Below are 20,244 nucleotides of genomic sequence, written 5' to 3' on the forward strand. Positions count from 1 at the left end.
GTTCAGATGGAGGAAAGAAAATTCAAACATGATTAGTAGGTTCAAGTTTGTTTACACATTCAATGAAAACTCCATCAAAAAAACATTTATCCAATCACAAAACCCTCTTTTGTGACACCAGGTTATGTAACCTCGAGTCTGTAGTTTATATTCTCAACCAGTCTCCCAAGGCCATTTTGCCATTCAATGCAATTAAGATTCTAATAACACAAATGCATCCATATCCAAATGCCAGTAATCTATCGTTTTAGAATTATCCTTGGTGAAGTCTATGTAGGCCATACAATTGGAAATCTGTTAAAATAACAGAAAACACTCAATACCAATAGCACAAAATGTTTGTTTTTGATGTTTACCGAGTTGAGGGTCTAATTCTAACAGAATGACATGCTGATAAGATGGCCCTTTTGCCCGAAATACTACCAAGGCATAAAAGATGACATTAACTCACAGGTACTTGCTATCCTCATTCAACAGCTTCCAATGTCAATAGGGTTTAGGTTAAATGCTGAAGTCAAAATTATGCTAGTTTTACACAATAAAATTTTTTGTCTAAATGCTTTTGATGAGTAATCCCTACTTGATTTCCATGACTAAACCCATGTTACTGCTGCAATGAGGGTCCTCCTCTAATCATAAAGCCCTTCTTCATGCCAAATGTCAACTAAAAAATCTACCATCTCCTGCAAAGGTCTTAAAGTTAGATGACATTTAACAATCAGGAAATCCTACATATGAAACCCATACCAGACTAAGCATGTTTAATACACAATAGCAGGGAAGTGATGGGTTCTGAGAGTAGTGACAGAACTTACAGATAAAGGGATTGGTTGTGGGAAAGGTTGATTGATTGAAAGTAGATCATCATAAGTTATGCACCAGCTACAAGGAAGAATCAAGAATAGACAAGCTATGAGGAAACAAAACAGTAAGAAGTATAAATTTAATTATAAAGAATTAAACTGTAGAAATAACATATTAATATATTGAGTAAATTATAAAAATTCTCTGAGGTTTATATTTATTACACTTACACTGAATAGTTTGTAAAACCTACACTTACGCTCTGTTAAATTAACGGCGTTAGTGAATTTGTTTACCTCATGTGAAAAATCAAAATTGCCCCAGAGTGAGGAGAAGGATATATACATTTTCTTATGTCCTTCGGTAGTTGTTGTGTCACATAAGGTTATTTTGGTCATTTTTAAATTTTTTTCTAACATAGTCTTTAGGTCGCATTTAAAGTTAATGGTTTGGCTAGTGTCGTGTTAAGTTATGAGTTAAAGTATTGGATAAAAATAAATCTCAGGGGGGAGTAAGCATAGATTTTTCATATTATTGGTTGTAAGTGTAACTTATCCCTAATCTCAGGAAGATTTTTGTAATTTACTCTAAGATATTTAAAGGATTCATTTTACTATGGTTAGCATTATGAACATAATGTTTTGTTCGACAAGAATTAGCAAATGGAAGTCTTGTCAACCCTTCAGTGTCATAGGTGTGACTTCAAAATACCTCACTGACCTATGATTATATGTAGACTTTCACATCTATAGGGGCACCTAATTTACTTGACAACTCTTCTCTAGAGTCTAATCCAAATGAATCCATTAAAGTAAAGTTTGCAAAGAGATGAGAAAAATTAATATTTAAGTATGAGGGAGGCAGTTAAGCAATTGGACACAATTTTTCTAATATTTAAACTGATATGTCATGAGAATATGCTTCAAATATAATTTTACTAAAATATTAATGGCAGCTTTTGTTAAGAAAAAAGAATAACTTCCAGACCAATACTTTCCTATAGTACATTAAACTAGATATGCATAGGGTTATGATGCACGTGGGGTGTATTAGGGTTCTACATAAAGGGTTAAACCTTAACAGCCCTAGTCTTTATCTCCATGCATTTATAACAAAACGAACAAGTAATTGCACCCATGCATCAAATTCATCATTTACCATGTGCCTGACATTTTCGATGCATCTAATTATAATTAATGAAATTACCAAAATATCTGACTTGAAATTTAAATTCATAAATGTGCATACACATGGATAAAATTTTAAATGTTTCCAAGGCATAACTAATGCAGAATGAATGGTGGGAAATCAAAATTATTAATTTGTTCACACACCATTTAACAATCAAACTGTATTTCTTAGTTAAACTCGACCAAATTTGAGGTTGCTTATGAGGGTTTTGGCCTATCTGATATTACAAAAACGAAGATATGGCACACCAAAAGGATATTATATACAAGTCAGATAATGGTGATACTGTTACACCCGCAATATGAAAATGAGAAGAAAAGTTGGCAAAGTTCTATTCTTGTATATAAAAAAAAGGCTGCTACAGATTTGACAATAAAAGGCATTAAACTATCAAACATAAATTAGAAGATTAATATTGTGGTCATTGTAATAAAAATGCTCAAAGAGCAAATTGCAAATGTTAAAGAAATCCTAACCTCATTATTGGTTCTCTTGGTGGTCTATGAGATTTCTTTGATAGATCACCAACCCATTCTCTTCTTATCTCGTTCCAATCTATAGCAGCTGCAAGATATATATTGAATATTACTCTCAAACAATTTTAAGGGCAGAGTTTCATATTTTCAAGTAGTAAAATGCAAAAATAGAAAGAATATTATTTTAAATGGTTCGGATAAGCTATAAAATGGGCCATATATAGAAGCATAAATATTTAAATGTTAAGTTTAATAGAGACCTCCTAATTGTGTACAATTAATCTTTTACATCCATGACATATTATTATTTTTACATGAATAAACACTTCAACCTTAGCATGAGGGTCTGTCAAACCAACCCGATCCACCTGGTTTGGGGTGTGTAAATCCGAACATATGTGTGGAACCAAGTTTGTTTAGCCTCTCAGTTCAGGAACTGCTGTGAACCAGCCCAAATCAAGTTCTACGCAGTCGAAAGCACTTTAGATCGGTTCGGGCTGATTTGGGCCATCCTATAAACAAAAAGAAAGGAAGAGTCCGCGAAATGCCATTCTCCTCTCCTTTCTTCAAACGTTGCTAAGGGAAGGATGGGTTTTGAGCAAAATATCATATATTCCAGCACAAGATTAGGTTTGTAATTAAAATTTAAAATCCTTGCCTTAATTAAAAGGCATTGAAAGGAAGATGGTCCTGATCATAATCAGTTTTCAAACCTGTAGAGAATGACACTGGGACATGTCGATCTCATATAAATCCTTATGACATAAGCTCTCTTCAATTCACCTAGAAGAGGGGCTATTAAACCACATAACCACAACATTCAATATTTGAATAAAAATCTTGCACACCATAAATAACCATTTTCATAATCTATGCCATGCCCTTAAGTAAACAATTCACCACCATTCGAGCTTTGTATTGCTTAGTTGAACCATCAACAAATAATAACACCTTCCCTGAACAGTGTTGGAGAAGGCAAGCTCTCACATATTAGCACGTAGAAGAACAAAATGCTCCTTAACTACAGCCTTTTATCATTTAGGAACATTAGAATCCTCCTATAATGTTTTAACTCCTGAAGGGAACAATGGTTGCATAAAGAAAATGAAGGCTTGAGAAAACCCTAAGACTATTAAAATTAGACCAGTGTTTCTCTAATAGATGTTAATTGTAAATTGGGTAGTGACAATTATAGAGATATACAAAGAGGGATGACAAAAAGTGAAGTTAAATGTAAGGAGAGGATGACAGAAGTAAAAAAGCAAAAGTTCAAGAAGAAGGTAATTGTTGAAAGAAAGATGTATATGTGGAAAACTCGGGCATACAATAACATGCAGAGATATGTAGCAAATGTGTTTAAAAGGCTTAAAATTGTCTAAACTAGGTATCATATTTTGACATCCAAAAGCTTAACACTGCATCAAAAGTGGATAGCAGATTTGCTTATAATCAATGACACCACAAGATTTTACAGTTTGTCCAATCAAAGGATTATATTATTGATTTCTCATATGTTTGGGATTGTATAACAAGTAAAAAATTAATGTTAGGAGGAAAAAATACATATACAGAATATAAATGGGATACTGGGAGGATGATTGTTGATTGAGTTGTGAAACACTATACAAACCATGCAAGTAGTATGATAAATTAGGTGAACTCCTATCTAAAAGTCGAGCCTTTCTTAAGTAATGTATGAATGGAGGATCAAAGAAGATAGTAGGAAAAATTGAGTATATGATAGGTAGCTGCACACAAACTATTCTGTTAGCGTACATTAGGGCAAAAGAGCTATAATAAAGTGCACTAAGTGAAGAAAAGATAAGAACAAATGACTTAACATACACCCCTGCAACTATACGTGAAAACCTTTTAGATAAAGTGCACAATAAACTATTTGGTCATTGACTTCCCAAATGGTAGTAAGTCACTGTCAACATCTCTTTACACAATCTGGGCCACTTACACCCCAAATTAAGGCCAGTGAGAGCTGTACATGAAAAATAGATCAGTTTATCTATCAATTGCCAATATGTATAATTAAGAAAAAAAAGATCTTGACTATCAGTATTCACTGGAAGCCTATGCATAGGCACTGAAGTAGTCAAGCTAAGAAAAAAAAATAAAGTTGTTATAACAACTTTATAATGGTCTTTTGCTAATATTTCTGCAATTTTGATATTCAACTGATATAGATAGTAAAAAAAAAAACCTTCATTAAAGTTTTCAGGCATAGATGAGTTGGATAGGATTGGTTGTTTTCTGTGACTGCTTAATTAACACAGCAAAACCCCCCATCAAGGAGCATATGATGGCTGGTCATGATCCCATGATCCAGCTGGTCAAGATTGTTTGGACAAAATGTGGCCCAAGAGTCCCCCAGAGAGGTGCTTGCAGAGAAGTCTAAATACATATGGATGGAGAACAAAAGGTAGGGCTGGAGGCTCATAGGCCCTATCCCCTGAGAGTGTGTTATAGTTTTAGATAGGTGAAGCATTAATTTCCTTAAGTATCATCCGCTTTGTTCCTTTGAAAAATCTACAGATAAACTTATTAGTAGACATAAAAATCCGAACAAGAGAGCAGGAAGACAATTTGAAATTGGATAACAATTATACATCTGTTTATATTTTCTCTGTGCAAGTGAACATTCAAAATCTTCATGATTGGTAGATTCAAAGTAGATAATAGATGCTGAGCACAAACCTACTTCTTTACCTGGTTTACACCTAAAACAAGAACTTTCTCAACGGACTCAACAATAACAAGACGAACAATATCAGAAGTCGCAAATGAGGAACCAACTTGGCTTTCTTATGAATATCATCAAAGAGGTTTTATTTACACTTAACCTTCATAAGCAAAGAGAGATAAAACATACTAAAGAAGGTCACCATTTATTGCATCAGCAAGTAAGAAATGTAATCATTCCACATATGAGAAACTGAAGAATAAAACATATTGAAAGGGTGTCCAACTTGTCCAACACCGGATCAAATCAATGAGCAAAAGAGAGACACCTAAACACATTCAAAAAACAACAAAAAGACTTCGGAGACATTATAAGGAGATACCCCACAAATACATGAGTCAAGTTCATGAGGTAAGAAGTCGATTTTTTTGTGCCAAATCAATTTAAGAAAATTTTTATCAAGGTTTGTTCAACCGGTACTGGAGGGTGTACCGCCAGCAACCGGTTCAGCATGGTATGGGTCCATAACATGCTATTCCAAGGAGTACCAAAAACAAGGAGGGGGAGAGGGAGAAAAGGAGAGAGGAAGAGAGAGAGAGGGGGAGGGAGGGAAAGGAGGAGGGCGGAGGTTAAACCCTAACCCTAGCGGAGAGAGGGAAGGAGAGGAAGAGGGAGGGAGGGAGGGAGGAAGTGAAGAAGGAACAGGGAAGGTCAAGGAAAACCCTAGAGAGAGGGGGAGGGGGGTTTACCGAACCAGAGGTGATATTTTTTAACTGAATCGGGCCTTAATCGGATAGTGGGACTCATGGGAGGATTTAATCGAACGGTTCTGAGCCAACAAGGCAAACCATTCCGGTTCCTCATTGGTTTAGTTCGATACATCCCGAATCAAGCAGTACGGAGTGCTACAGTTAATAATGATCTCTATACTAAACATATGTGTCCCTGCAAATTTTGTAAAATAGGCAATGCTTGCATTTAGCAACATTCCACTTTATTGTTGTGTAAGAACTAATTTGGTGAATCATACCCAAAGGACCAAACCATGGTCGGCGGAATCATCCCGAACCGTCCGATTCGGGGCGTCCCGAGCCGTTCCGGCGGCGGACTGAGACAGTTTTAGCAACGAAACCGAAACTCCATCGCCGGAAGGGAAGAAGAAGGAAAAAAAGAAAAAGAGAAAGAGAGCGGGGGAGGGAGGGAGAGGGAGAGGAAGGAGGAGAAAGGCCGGCCGGTGGAGCCTAGGGAGCCTCCGTGCGGAAGAGGCGGAGGCCGAATGAGGCCCTTTTATTTTTGTGAATTTTAAGTTAAAGTTGACTTCACTTAAAGTCAATGGGTTTGCCGACTTTCAATTAAAATTTTCAAAAATAAAAAGGCCCCCTCAGGGCCCCTATTTCGAACAAAACAGGAGATTGAAGGCGGAGCCCCGCCTTCGCGGCTCTTCGGCTTTTGCCGGCTCTCTCTCTTTTCCTCTCTCCCATTCTCCCTCTCCCCCGCCTCTACTGGATCGGTATAGGGCCGGAACGGCATGGCGTAGGACCGTACCAACCCATGCCGCCGAGCAACTAGTACGGCACCTGGTACCAACACAGTAGACGTTGGACCAAACAAATAAAAAAAATCATATGGTATGCACAACATTGCCAATAGCTTCTTATTGCATCAATTTCTTTTAAAAAATTATATTTATGGAACAATTTGAAAAGCTTGAAGGAATCAGAATAATTTTTGTACAATGAAATGATAGTAGTCTAGTATAGTTTATAGGTAAAAAAACACATTTAATCCTGAAGAGTTAGAAACTCTAACAGATCTCTACGCAAATGAAAATTCAAATCTGTTGTGTCACCAAGCATGCACATATGCAATTAAAGCAGAGAGGCTGTAATGAACATGTGATAATTGACCATGTCTAAATGTTAATCTAGTCAGCACAAGAAAGTTATCTAGATTAAACAGCATTTAAAGCGGGCTTTGTTGCTATCGGAGAATGTTCAAGATAAGAATAAACTAGTAGCTCTTTAGCAATAGAAAGATTTAACATGTTTCTTTAATGATTTGTTCTCATGTTATCAACATGCTATCCTGCGCACTTGTAATCAAAAGCTTTACATCATTTTCAACTGCTTGAAGTTGTCTACGCAATCTCATATTGGAGTGGTTCATTAGGTCAATTGGTTGATTTATGAAAGCTAGGCAAAAAGTGTAAAGGTCTTCTTGACTGCTGAAGGGCCTAGTAGAGAAAGTTCCCAAGTCACTCCACTTAACCCAGATAACCCAACTTTTTTGATTCACAAACCAACAAAACCCTATGTTACATGGACTCAGGTTCAAAATGTGCTGGATGGACATGCATGTTTAAGTGTCAGAACCTTTCAACATGTAAGATTTTTTTCTTATATAGTCCTAACCAAGTTTCATACAACCATCCATGTTTAACTATTGAATGCAGGTATTTAGGCTAAATTGAAGGGCCTGGGTAACACAGATACAGCTTAAGGGTCCAACTTCATAAGCATGCAGGAAGCAACATGAGATCAAGATGCTCGATGCCTAGTATCAGTAATCAAACTATAAAAATAGCATCCGGACAACTCCTAAAACCCAAAGAAGGAAAATGCAAAGATAGTGTAAACTACAAATCAGGCATTGGTTCACTCTTTTACTAGGAATTTGTCTAAAATTTAATGTAACTAATCTTAAAATCTACAATTATAAATGCTAAGAAAAGATGGCATTTTCTACATCAAGTGCATAACAAGAGAGATCAACCTTGGTTGATAAATGAACCATTGCTGCCATTTTCCTCTGCAAAGTTTCCATCTTTATTGATAGTAGTTGGACCAGAAGATAGTTGTGTCTCAACAGAGTGAGATATGATACCGTTATTCTCCATTGCCCCTAGACTTGCTGAACATTGCCTTCTCTAATGGGTTGACAACCGACCAGTGTTCCTCTTTTGGGGTGTCCTCAATGAAATCTGGTATTCATTGAGGTTTAGCTGGAACTCCAACAAAATAACTGCTTGGTACAAAGACACACAAAATAAGAGATGCTCCCCATGTGAACTGCTCATAAGCACAATACTAAAAGAAGCAAGGTCCGCTGTACCGACCATACCGACGTACCGGTGGGCATCGGTACCAGTACGGTATCCGTACCTTACCGAACCGAACCGGTACTGTACCGGTTCGGCTGGTTCGGGCCAAAAGCCAAAAAAATTTGAGGTCGGTACGAGCCGGTCGGTACGGACCGATACCAGTTCGGTACAGCTGGTACCGTCCGGTATAGATTACGAATAGTCGGAACCGAAAAATATAGCTGTACTGTACCGGTTCCGTCCGATACCGGTACGTACCGGCCCGTACGGATCCGTACCGATCGGTACGGCAGACCATGAAAAGAAGTGTAATCTAAACTAGACAACTAACATATAATTGTAGCTTAACTCACTAAAATGAACAACATTTGCACAGAAAAATAAATACAACAGTATTGCAATCTACTTCAAACCATGAAAGATACCTAAGCCATATAAGCTAAGAGAGAGTCTCTTCAATAAGATAATCCATTAGCATGACAAAATGCCCATTTGAATAGCAGACACAAATGGCTGTCAAGCTTCCCGTCAATGTAGAGTAGTAGATTTTCTTCGTGTTCCAATGGAGCCAGCATCAAAGAACTAAACTATCAGAACAGCAACAAAGATATTTTCTTAATCTTATATAACAGTACCAGAGATACAGATAAAAAGATATTTTCCATGTTGGTGGTGGTTATGGAGGTAAATGAGAGAGACATTGATACATATATTTTTTCTATGTTATATGATATAAGAAACACAAACAAAAAAGTTGTCTAGCAACTAATAGAAACTCCAATAATGAGAACAACTGAATCAACTTCAAGAAGAACCTCTGTTACGCCATTGCATTCATCAACATCCTTAGAGATAGCTGCCAGCTCCGAACTTGGAAAGGAACTTTGATGAAGTAAAAATATGAATATAGAAAAATATCTGGAGGGGAACCAGCACAAACACAATAATGCAACATATAGTCAAGCATTGACCACAACTAAAATGTCCACAACACTTCAACACCATGGTTTTAAGTTTAGGCCCAAACCAATCAGTTTCACCCAAAATGGATTGGTTTGATCCGAGATCAAACTGAAACTAGCCCCTAGTTCTGGATTTCAGTCTAATTTCAGTGCCTTTGTCTAGTTTCAGTCAGGACTGACCGACCCATATTATAATACGAAGACTAATGCAAACAACTAAATAGTAATGGCTTCTCCTTGTGAACAAAGCAAATGTAACATTCTATAACTACATATTTTACAATCATTTGACTTTAAAAATAATGAGGAGAAAATCAAAATTCATTATATTTTTGAAATCTACTTGAATGAAATGATCAAGAATTGAATGCAGTAGGCATCATTGAAAGGTCAAAGTTGATAAGTATGATAAATTTTCAACAACTGAAGTTCAAAAAGTAAATGATATAGCATTCAAATAACAAAAGCCCATTAATTTTATAAACTTTATTTGTATCCAATATTAGCTTCGGCCTAAAACTGCTGACGCTACATGGAAAAAATCTCTATATAACAAAGTTTTCTTGACTTATTTTATTTTTCTCCCTGTTTTGAAAATTTTCTGAATTTTTTGACCAATCTCTTGAAATTTCGAGCGAAACTGCTAAAAATGTCAAAACTGAAACTATACAAGCCCAATAAGATTGAAGTCAAAAATGAGTTTTAAACCTCATATGAAATGAATACTAATTAAAAACCGAAACCATGCAAAACAGTTGACAAATGGATTGATTCCAGAGTTCAAGTAGATTTCTTCAGCCATTCGTTACAATAACCCTATGAGTTTCAGGCCCATCAGAAGTATCTTTCGAAAAAAAGACTAAAATGTTTCAGTTCTCTTCTAACGTTTGACAATATTCAAAATCCTCTGTTTGAGAAGGTTAGATCTCTTTTAAATGGTGCCTACTGTGGTCTTCTATGTACATGAAAAAAATCACCTCACTCTCTTTTCCATTATTTTAGCTTAAGCTTGTACTGGTACGTTCATTTCTACTCCCTCGTCCTGGTTTTGCGGCATTACACCTCTAAACTCTCGTTTCTGATGAGGAAGGTTGCATCTTCTAGACTATTCATAATTCCAGCTGCATACAATATTTCTAGTTTGATTATTTCCATGTAATTAACTGCTCTATTCATTTACTGAATAATCACACATAATGAATTTGCATACTCTAGATTTTCTCTGTAATCCAATTGATTGAGACACCAATTCCAATTATTCTTACTCCAGATATTTTGGTTCAACTAAATATTACCGTCCTATCGTCCATAATTGTCATCCTCCATAAATCCAATCTAGAATTTTCCCAAGTTTTTATCTTAAAATGCTAACATCACATCAATCAATAAGAACTATAAAACAAAATCAGACTAAACTATTAGCAGCCAGTTTGTTCATAACAAGCATTAAGAGATAAATAGTTTAATGCTGATGGTTGAAAAGGAAAAAAAGATGGCCTCACTACCTTGGTTAGCCAGCTACCTCGATCAGTTCTCAAACCCTCTATTCTATCTTGGTCCATCTCTTAAGCCTGACTCAAAGTAGTAGTCCTTTCAACCTTTCCCACTCAAGATGTACCACATGTTCACCTGAACATACCAACCTCTATCTCACACACCTTATAAACAGGCAAGACTAGGCTGCCTAAGATACCAATCTGCACACCATTTCCAACCTTGCTGGTGTTCTATAAAATTTTCCGAAGTCACACAAGCATCAAATGATTACAGCACTTTATAATCAAATGTCAACTTTACCCACCTAGGGTTTGTTTTGTTGGACATTTACTAAAGTTAAATAGGAATATAATATGTATTAAGACAATCACCATTCTTATATACAGTGGTTAGTATCTTACCACCATAGTTAATGTATTGCATGTATTTATGTATATGTATATGTATGCATATATGTATGTGTGTGCACGCCAGCACAGGCATGCATTTTTGGGCTACTACCCTAGTTCATGGAATGCATGCTTCATGCTTTCCTTTCCAAGCTCTTTACTCAAGAATTATAAAATCCGAGCCATCCCGATCAGCTGTCATCATCTCTGCTCACCATCAAATTTCACCAGAGTGCCAAATTGTCAATGTACTCATCAAACTGTCTTATCATTGCCCGAGGAGTACGATAGCACTTCAATCTGGCAACCTGCTGATATAAGATGCTAAACAAAGAGATCAGCAACAGGTTGGTTGCTGGCGGTCTACCAGATGATCATATTGATTGAAAGTTTCTAATCCTCAGCCTATCCACTTTCTATCCTGCAGCTATCATATCAATCTGAGGAATGGATTCTTGCCAAGTATTTGTCCAAGGACTGCCCTGTTACTATCGGAATAGTGTAGAAGCACTATTTCGTTGGTTTTCTCTTGTCCGAGCTCCCTCAAATTCAATCTGGAGACTTCTCTTGCACAGCAGCATGTCTAGCTGAATTTTGTGGCCTGCAATTTCTTAATTTGCAGGAACAGATCCCTCAACCTTGACTGACCAGCCAATTACTGGACAGGTAAGCTTTGTGAATATATCTCAGGCCTTTTCTGCAACCAAGATTTGTTGAGTTCAGTCTATCTTGACTTGGAGTTCATATGTGATTCGTAAATCACGGAATTTCAAATTTGTTGTGGGAATATTTATTTGATCTTATGTTGTTGGATTCACTATCAAGATATCGCAGCTATGTATTTGCACTGAAACATTTGTAGTCCCTTTTTTAACTCTTTCGAATACCCTGCCTGATTTCACTTTTTTAGCCTTTTTGCTTTCATTTCATGGTGCCTTTTATTTTTATATCCAGGGACATTATAGTTGCTTGACTCTTGCTCCATATCAAACCGTAGTTCTACACTTTATTGATGTGATTGGAGGCTTTGCTATGAAGCTAAAAGGACCTCCAACTGTTATATTTGGTCCATCTTTCTAAAGCTTTACCTTCATGTCAAGAGATGGGGGCCACTTTGATGGCACAAGTCCTAAAACATTGTATCAAATATGACCATAAGCCTCTCCAAGATTTCATTCAATAAATAATCATATCATGTTTCTGACTTCTGCCTACCTGCCACAAATTTTCCTCATAATTCCATTTTTACCAAAGTTCATGGAAAGAAGGAGCTGCCTTTGTTCAAGCTACTAGGCGACCATGTCCATACACAATCCAAGATATACACATTAGTTAAAGGAAACTAAAGGGTCCTGGAGTTCTGTCTAAAAATGTTGTCAAAATATCAGGATTTAAGCCAAATAATATAGTTCTACCTGATTATTAGTAGCCTTATTATATGTGATTTACATTATGCTTCCAAGTTGCATGACCTTACTTGCACATGTTTTCCTCCCACCAGTTTGTCTATAAGGTTACAATTTTAGCCTCTCTCTCACTAAATGTTGCATTAAACAGGTATCCCATACCAATCTTATATATGATTGATCTCAAGTTAAGCGTCAACCAAAACAAGTTCAGTTTTAATGATTCAAACTTTTTCATAATTCCGTTAACCTTAGGCTATGTACCTGGGCTTAGGGGCACAATTGAGCCGAGCCGAATCGAGTAGTTAGATGCTCAAACTTGACTCGATTCAAAATACTCAGGCTCGAAACTCGACTTAAGATTGACCAAGCCTTGTTATCCAAGCTCCAACTCGACTCGATCAAAAAGAAGCAACACTCGAGATCGACTTAACTCTAATATCAACTGAGCCATATTCGAGCTTGAACTTCAGCCTTAGTCATAATTAAAAAATACGATTTAAAGTTAGATGTTAGGTCAGATTAAAAAATAAATATTATATTTTTAAATATTAAATTAATAATTATATTATAAATAAAATATAATATTATTAAAAATATATATACTTGACAACATTTGCTAGCCTTTGAGCCAAATATTTTGTTACTCGGGCTGGACTCAAGTTAGTAGTAATCGAGTCAACTCGAGCTTAGACTTGAGTCTAGCTCAAGTAACTCGTGGGCTGTTCAGCTCATTTGCACCCCTATTTGGGCTAATGCTTGTCAATTCTTATTCTTATGGCTGTTTATTACTAATCAAACTAAATTCATACTATTTTTATATCTTTTATTTAAAGTTTTCTGGTTGCTAGACCTAGGGTTTTAAGAGGAAAAAAAGAAATAGTATGATGTAGGATTAAATTAAAAATGACTTGAAATTAGATATGTAAGAAATCTCAGAGAAATTTAATACAAATAATATATGAATCATTAGCATATACAAGCGATATAGTGATACATGACATATTGTTTTTAATGCATCAAGATGAAAAACCAAAAAGTCTTTAAGAGCTAAAAACTAATATAGCATTATCAAATGATTTATTTGTTTTCACATTATTTTAACCACCTTTCCTTTTCATTAAGAAAATGCTGACACCTTTGGAGAATCACTCTTATTTTTTCCTAGCATAATTTTTAAATTTTAGTAATTACCAGATAGAGATAGATATAGTATGTTATATGAAAGAATGCCAAATAAGGTTAACTATTAAATATTTGCTTGGATGGCTTCATCATACGTTACTATCTCCTTGAAAGACATAATATGGAGTTTGCGGTTATATTTTTAACAAATAAAACTATGGCATACTTGAAAATTAGGCATATTTCTTAGAAGGTGCTAAGCAACTACTAGAGTTCCTAGGTGGAAATTCTAGATCATTTTTGCACATAAAAAAAGGAAAGGTGGAAAAATGACATAAAAACAAACAATCTCATATTTTTACATAAATTTTAGCTCTAACATACTTTTCCATTTTCAATTCTATGCAATATCTATACAGCAAGTATCACCTTCTCATTTGAATATAAAAATTATGACTCGCAATACCATGTCATATTTTGCAAATATAGTATCAGGCTATTATTAAGCAAACCCTGCAATACAGATATAATTCCTCCACTTGGAGGAGATTCTGGGTCCAAGTTTTGGGTAGTGAATAATTTACTTTCGGTGGCTCCTCCTTCCATGTTTCTCAAGAAAAACCTCCAACAGATCATTTCCTCCTCCTTTTGCCTAAAATGAGAACTGGCAATTGTTATCCAACTAGATTGTGCCAGATTTATGAAACAGATACAGCCCACCAGATTTAAAGAAATTTTAAACACAAGGTTGTTCTGAGTACCTTAGTAAGGGTAAGCATTGAAAATGTACGCTTACACCATGAACTAATGTATCTTGCAGGTCAAGCCATAGGACAATGACCATGCCAGCAAGATATAGACACAATACGGATTACGTATCACTCACGGATCCACGTAAATCTACATCAGTCCATGCTGGTGCATGACTGACTGTCATGCAGTAATAGGGAGCCACTAAGTTTACCATGAGACCTGGTATGGTACATGGCTAGGCATGTGGCCAGCACGATGTGGTACATACCTCGTCAACCCATGCTTGTGGTCACAGGAACTGGCAATTTAGTCCTTGGCTTGAAACCTAGAAAACCAATTAGCGAGTAGAAAAACATATGCAACTAAGTTCATGTGACCATGGAGAATAACATACAACATATATTGTATGTTATATTTGGTTATTAGGAACCAAGGAATAATGGTCACAAGATATCTAAAAGCATTCTTTGGAGCTTAGAATTTGAAAAACAATTAAAAGAAAAATCATAAGAGTCCTTTAGTGAAAATTTAGATGTTAAATCATGTGCGAACACAAGCAGCTAAAAGCTTGAATAAGGAAAGATCCTCCTCACCATGAATGCAAGCAAAATAACTAACACCTAATGAAAACCTGAAAGATCTCGTGAAGCATTCAAATAGCTAATATTTTGAGTTTATCATGCTACGTCCTTTGTTTTCTTTTTTGACAATGAAGCTCTCAGGTACACCTGACCCCTCTGCATAGGTCTTTTTGAAATAAAACAATGAACACACACAAGAAGGGTCCTCTTAAATCCTCATTTGCCAACTAGCGTGCAACTAAGTCGCCTTCAGACTCAAAAATTTTAGTACTCAAACTGTACAAAGAAACCCACAAGGATGACCTTGTCCTCCATGATGATACCTAAATTATCGTAATCATATTGGCCCTTGATGATGCCCATTGCCACATTATCTATCTAGACATACATTCAACATCCTTCAACCTATGTCCCAAGCCTTCCATCATACCAAAAGTTCAATAGACAGAAAGTTAGTATGCGGACAAAGTGGCATGCAACCTTAGAGGTCGCAAGAAATCCAATAGCAATCCAGGGGAAACATTCCAAACAAACAAATCAATATTAAGATTAACCAAACCATGCTCAAAAGGGCCAGAGTGTATAAGGATTAAGGTGAAAATTGTGCTTACTCAGAACTCAACTAAGTTAAAGCTTGAGTCACCTGCTAAACATAAAGGATGCTATCAGAGCTCCTGAAATTTGTTTTCTTTCCCTTGAAAATGCACAGCTTAGGATACAATCCTCTAGTAGAAATATCGCAATGCCAACTTTCTGATTTGCGATCTCGATGTGTAACATTTATTAATAATATCCCCCATCTTAAACTTTTCACTGAAGAACTCTGTATTAAATACAAATGATCGTTCTTAAAATAAGATTCCAATCAATTGAATCACAATCTTATGCTTCCTAGCCAGTCATAAGTGCAATTAAAATGTTTAACACACAACAAAAATCATCAGATCATTATCTTTACACTAGTCAGAATATCATCTTTGTTTTATTTGAAAAAACTCTATTGACCACCTTCTACAGATATATAAAATCTGATAAACTAGCCAAATTACATAACATACATACTAGTAAATAATCCTCGAGTCAGTGAGACAAATGTTCAATATTCAAGCTAAGACCTTTTTTCCTAGATGGCAACCAGGATTCATCCAGAAACAAATAAACCAACTCAAGAGTACCATAAGGAAAAGAAAAAAAAAGAATGATGAGGTCTGGTCATCCTAACCCTAGCCCAAATACATGATATAAGACCTTCGATGATAACAACCAAAGCATGACTTAATTGAGAATTTACATATAAAAAATAACTTGGCATCGCTGTTGGACACTGATAAAAAACAGATAAGAAACAATAACCGAATAAAGTTTATCAAAAAAAAATTAATAAATAAAAGAAGGGTAGCAAAGAGTAACTGAATTACATCAACCCCACGTCGAAATCACCAAAATTAAGTAATGGAGAAAACCCCGGAGAACAGGCCAAAAGGATCCATCGATTCAATTGAATTGCTCTCAGAAAAAGGAACATAGAGGACAAATTGACCTTTTTCTGAGATCGGATAACGATCAGTATGTTAAAATCTGATGATAATTCGACATTTCCTTCTCCGAATCGAGGAATCCGACTCGGAATTTATAATTGGATGAAGAGATTTCTCGAAGGGGAACGAAGGGGAGGGGGAGGGGGAGGAGAAAAAGAGTCCATACCTAGGGTGGCTGGCGTTGGACTCTCTTAACCTTCCTCAAATGAGGAATGAGAGGAGAAGAAGAGAAGGGATTTATAGCACTTCAACGGAGGGGAGAGGAAGTCAGAGCCCTCTTCAAAATTCAAAAAAAAATATATAAAAAAAAGATAAAAAAAACGAACTTCAGAAAAAAAATATCCAACAAAAAATATCCAAGCATGAGTATACAATGTGGACTTTTGGGGGGTTTTTTTCAAACTCTTTATCAGCACAAAAAAAAAAAAATCTTAAAATCATGCAAATCTAGGAAAAAAGGGAAAGCAACCGCTTGAATGCAGAAAAGGAAAGGAAAACATTTTGGAATATAAATAGAAAATATTTAAAAAACAGTTCAAAAAATATAAATTTCTGTGCGCTTTAACTATTTTTTGATAAAAATGCTGAAATTTTTATAACAAAATCTCATGACAAACTCTACAATCTATACTTAAAGATATTTCAACTATAGTATCTTCTAATATTTTATGGTAATAATTATATTAATATAGTGTTTGTGTCCATGTTATAGGAGTTCGGATTAGTAAAGCTAGAATAATTTGTTAAAAAACAATAACTCTTTATTTGCAAAATCTAACTGGGTTGTTTGTGGCATATTTCAAATGGATCACTTTGAAGAAACTCATTATCTTCCATAGCTTATTACCTAGCATAATCAGTGTAACAAAATATTACAACTATATAATTGTTCTACTTATTTATTTAAATCATATACACATTACTAATTTTTTCTCTATTTTTTTTAGGTTGAAATAATTGTAAGATGAACGCTCCAATCAAAACAAAAACGGCTGCTTAAGTTCAAAAGAGAAGGAAACAAAATATGCTGCATCAAATCCAAAAAGATTAGATATCTTAATATAAGCATATATTTTTTTCTATGCTACTACAAACATTCATTATTATGTTTAACAAGTTTTCTTTTTTCATTATTGCCAATCTTTTTGTTAATGGGATACTGACATAACATTTTCAATAAGTATTAAATATATTTTATTTGAATATATATTTTTATTTTATTTTTCAAGTTCTTATTATTCTTCTATTATCATTAAATTATATTTCAATTTTTATTATCTTCTCGTGCATTGCGTGGGTATCATTCCAGCGGTGGTACTAAACGCATTCTATATCCACATTAAAGCTGCAAATGGATCTGGTTGGACTAGGCTAAGCACTCCATTAAAATCTGATGTCATATTTAAATAATAATTTTGGATTTGGATCCAACTCATTAGCTGATCAAGTCGAGTTAGATCGGGTCCATAAAAATAATTTTAGATCTAAATCATTCGAGTCAAAGCAAAGTCAGATATAACCTGAATCCAACCTGAAATGTTCAACCTCAAGACTAAATCAAGTTGGATTTGTAATTTAGCATCTATCTACTCTTTTACAACTAAAATATAATAATTCATAATTAAATATAAAATTACTAAAAAATTAAATAGAACTAAAAAGTACCAACTTAAACTTCAATTTTTGTTCAAAGCTTTTAATTTCATCCAAGCAATTAATTATTTTTAATTTACAAACTATGATTTTTAAAGTATATATTAATATGCTTGAAAGCATTATGAATAAGAATCTACCGAAACAAATGTTGAAATATGAATGTTTAAATACAATTAAAGTAAAAATTGATAAGAGGAGATGTAGTTGTTGAGATGAAAATGAGGAATTAATTGAAATGAGAGTCTTTTTAATGGATTGGAAAAGATATTTAAAGTGAAGAGGAGGAAGATTTATATAATTAGGGCTTTTGGGTCAGGATCCACTTTGGGTTGGGTCGAGCCTATTTTTTGTTGATCCAAATTAGACTTCGAAGATATCCCGATTAGAGCAGATCGAGTTAACAAAATACAAGATCTAAACTGGACCTAGGATTTAGATCATGTCCAATTTTGAACACGTCCCAACCCATAAATCATCAAATATTGATCGGATTGGACCTTATCAGGCTGAAATTGGGTTGGATCACGAGCTAAACCAGCAAATTTGCAGCCATAATCCACATATTTTGAATTGGTGCTTTGGGCACAATTTGACTATATCCTCGTGCCCTATGGTAGATATTCTTGAGCTCCAAAGAATTTGCATTCAGAAGAGGGTGTTCTGATGACCTGATCAAATTTGAGCTAAGGAATTTGGCAGCATATCCTGGCTAGCCAAGTATCTAATACTATAATTTGCTTGTCCTTTTCTAACCAGCTTATAGATCTAAAATCCAAATCAAATAAAGCATGCTACCCAAAAAAAAAAAAAAAAATAGTAGAGCATATATTTCTTTTTTCTTTTTATTTTTTCCTCAAAATCTTTTTTTATATGTACTTGTGATCCATAAATGATGATCAGATGGCTGACAACCAAGGAGAGTTTCAATCGATTCCAATTTTAAGCAACAATTTCAATCTATTACATACTTGTGTTAGTTAATAATAAATAGATTTATGTTAAGAAAACGGAAAAAAAGAAGAGAAATAAAAGGGTGCTACTTTGTCGAATGATCAGATAGTTAATTTTATCCGGATTTGGATGAAAATTTAGTATGTTGTTCCCAGTATTGAGAGCTATAGGATGAACGATTTGGATCTTTGAAAAGTCTTCTCCATTGATTATTTCAAGCATCAACACTTGGTGAGATCTATCCTCTATTTTTTGGTTTATTATTGAAATTTGCCTTATTGGTGATGAAAGTTCTTATTGTGGAAGCCAAGATTCAATCTTTATAATATTTATGTAGCCTCTAGTTGAACGAGAGAGCCTACTATAATCCCATTATATTAAATATTGGATTTTTTTGGCTGGACTAGGTGCCCTAGTTTTTTCTTCACACCGAAGGATTTTCTATGTTAAAAAAATTATGTTGCCTCTTATTTGTCGATTGCTTGATTCTTTTTCTTGATAATTGCTTATGTGGAGATTATTGTTGCTTGGTGAGTGATATCCCATTTAATTGTACAAAGAGGAAAAAGAAGTTTGCGGCATCATTATTCCTTGATTTCAATTTCCCAACACATGTCGACCTAAGCTAGACTTAGGTTGGGCCTCGTCTTAAGCTAAGCTAGGGTTGGTTAGGTCAATGTTAGGTTAGATTGGGAAGGATCAAATATGTAATCAAATTATATAGATAACACAAGGTTAGGGAAAGGTTTTGATTTTTTATTGAGTCAATATATTGAAATTTTGTTTGGTGCACTTTTACGATATAAGACTAGATATATAGTTCAAAAAATATAAATATTTTCCTAATCAAAACATTCCAGAAAGTTAAGAAACAGCGAAGGGATAGATGGAGAAAACATTGGGTAAGCCGAAAATATAAATATTGAGCTCCCCCTTTACCTCAGATATAAGCCGAAAGGAACTATCTCGGCCATAGCCGAGCAGCCGACTATCCAATATTAACTTCTCGGCCCAAACAATCACGGAGGCATCACATTCTGCACCCCACTAGTGCACTCTACCGCGTACACTAGCACCCATATTGTGGTCGTACCATCAGCCATTGCTTAGCCATCATTGCACG

The 20,244-nt window shown here is 35.1% G+C and overlaps 1 protein-coding gene across 8 annotated transcripts; it reads right to left on the minus strand.

Annotated features, from left to right (window-relative positions):
- Nucleotides 1–224: 224 nt before the first annotated feature.
- LOC103718595 lies at nucleotides 225–16,804 on the minus strand. Of its 8 annotated transcripts, none has more exons than XM_026809076.2 (6): nucleotides 16,681–16,775; nucleotides 8,689–8,850; nucleotides 7,936–8,184; nucleotides 2,472–2,559; nucleotides 816–882; nucleotides 227–683 (listed from the first exon to the last, which is right to left on the minus strand). In XM_026809076.2, exons 3-6 carry the CDS (start codon nucleotides 8,057–8,059, stop codon nucleotides 630–632), a joined length of 333 nt encoding a protein of 110 aa, XP_026664877.2. In that variant the 5' UTR covers nucleotides 8,060–8,184; nucleotides 8,689–8,850; nucleotides 16,681–16,775; the 3' UTR covers nucleotides 227–629. The 8 variants fall into 8 exon arrangements, with proteins under 8 accessions (XP_038979091.1, XP_026664877.2, XP_008805713.2 ...); XM_008807491.4 differs by having other exon boundaries at nucleotides 8,689–8,813; nucleotides 16,681–16,767; XM_026809077.2 differs by lacking the exon at nucleotides 8,689–8,850 and adding an exon at nucleotides 15,620–15,799 and having other exon boundaries at nucleotides 16,681–16,766.
- Between the last annotated feature and the right edge of the window lie 3,440 nt (nucleotides 16,805–20,244).

This window comes from Phoenix dactylifera, unplaced genomic scaffold (assembly GCF_009389715.1).
Source record: "Phoenix dactylifera cultivar Barhee BC4 unplaced genomic scaffold, palm_55x_up_171113_PBpolish2nd_filt_p 002125F, whole genome shotgun sequence".
Classification (NCBI taxonomy): domain Eukaryota; kingdom Viridiplantae; phylum Streptophyta; class Magnoliopsida; order Arecales; family Arecaceae; genus Phoenix; species Phoenix dactylifera.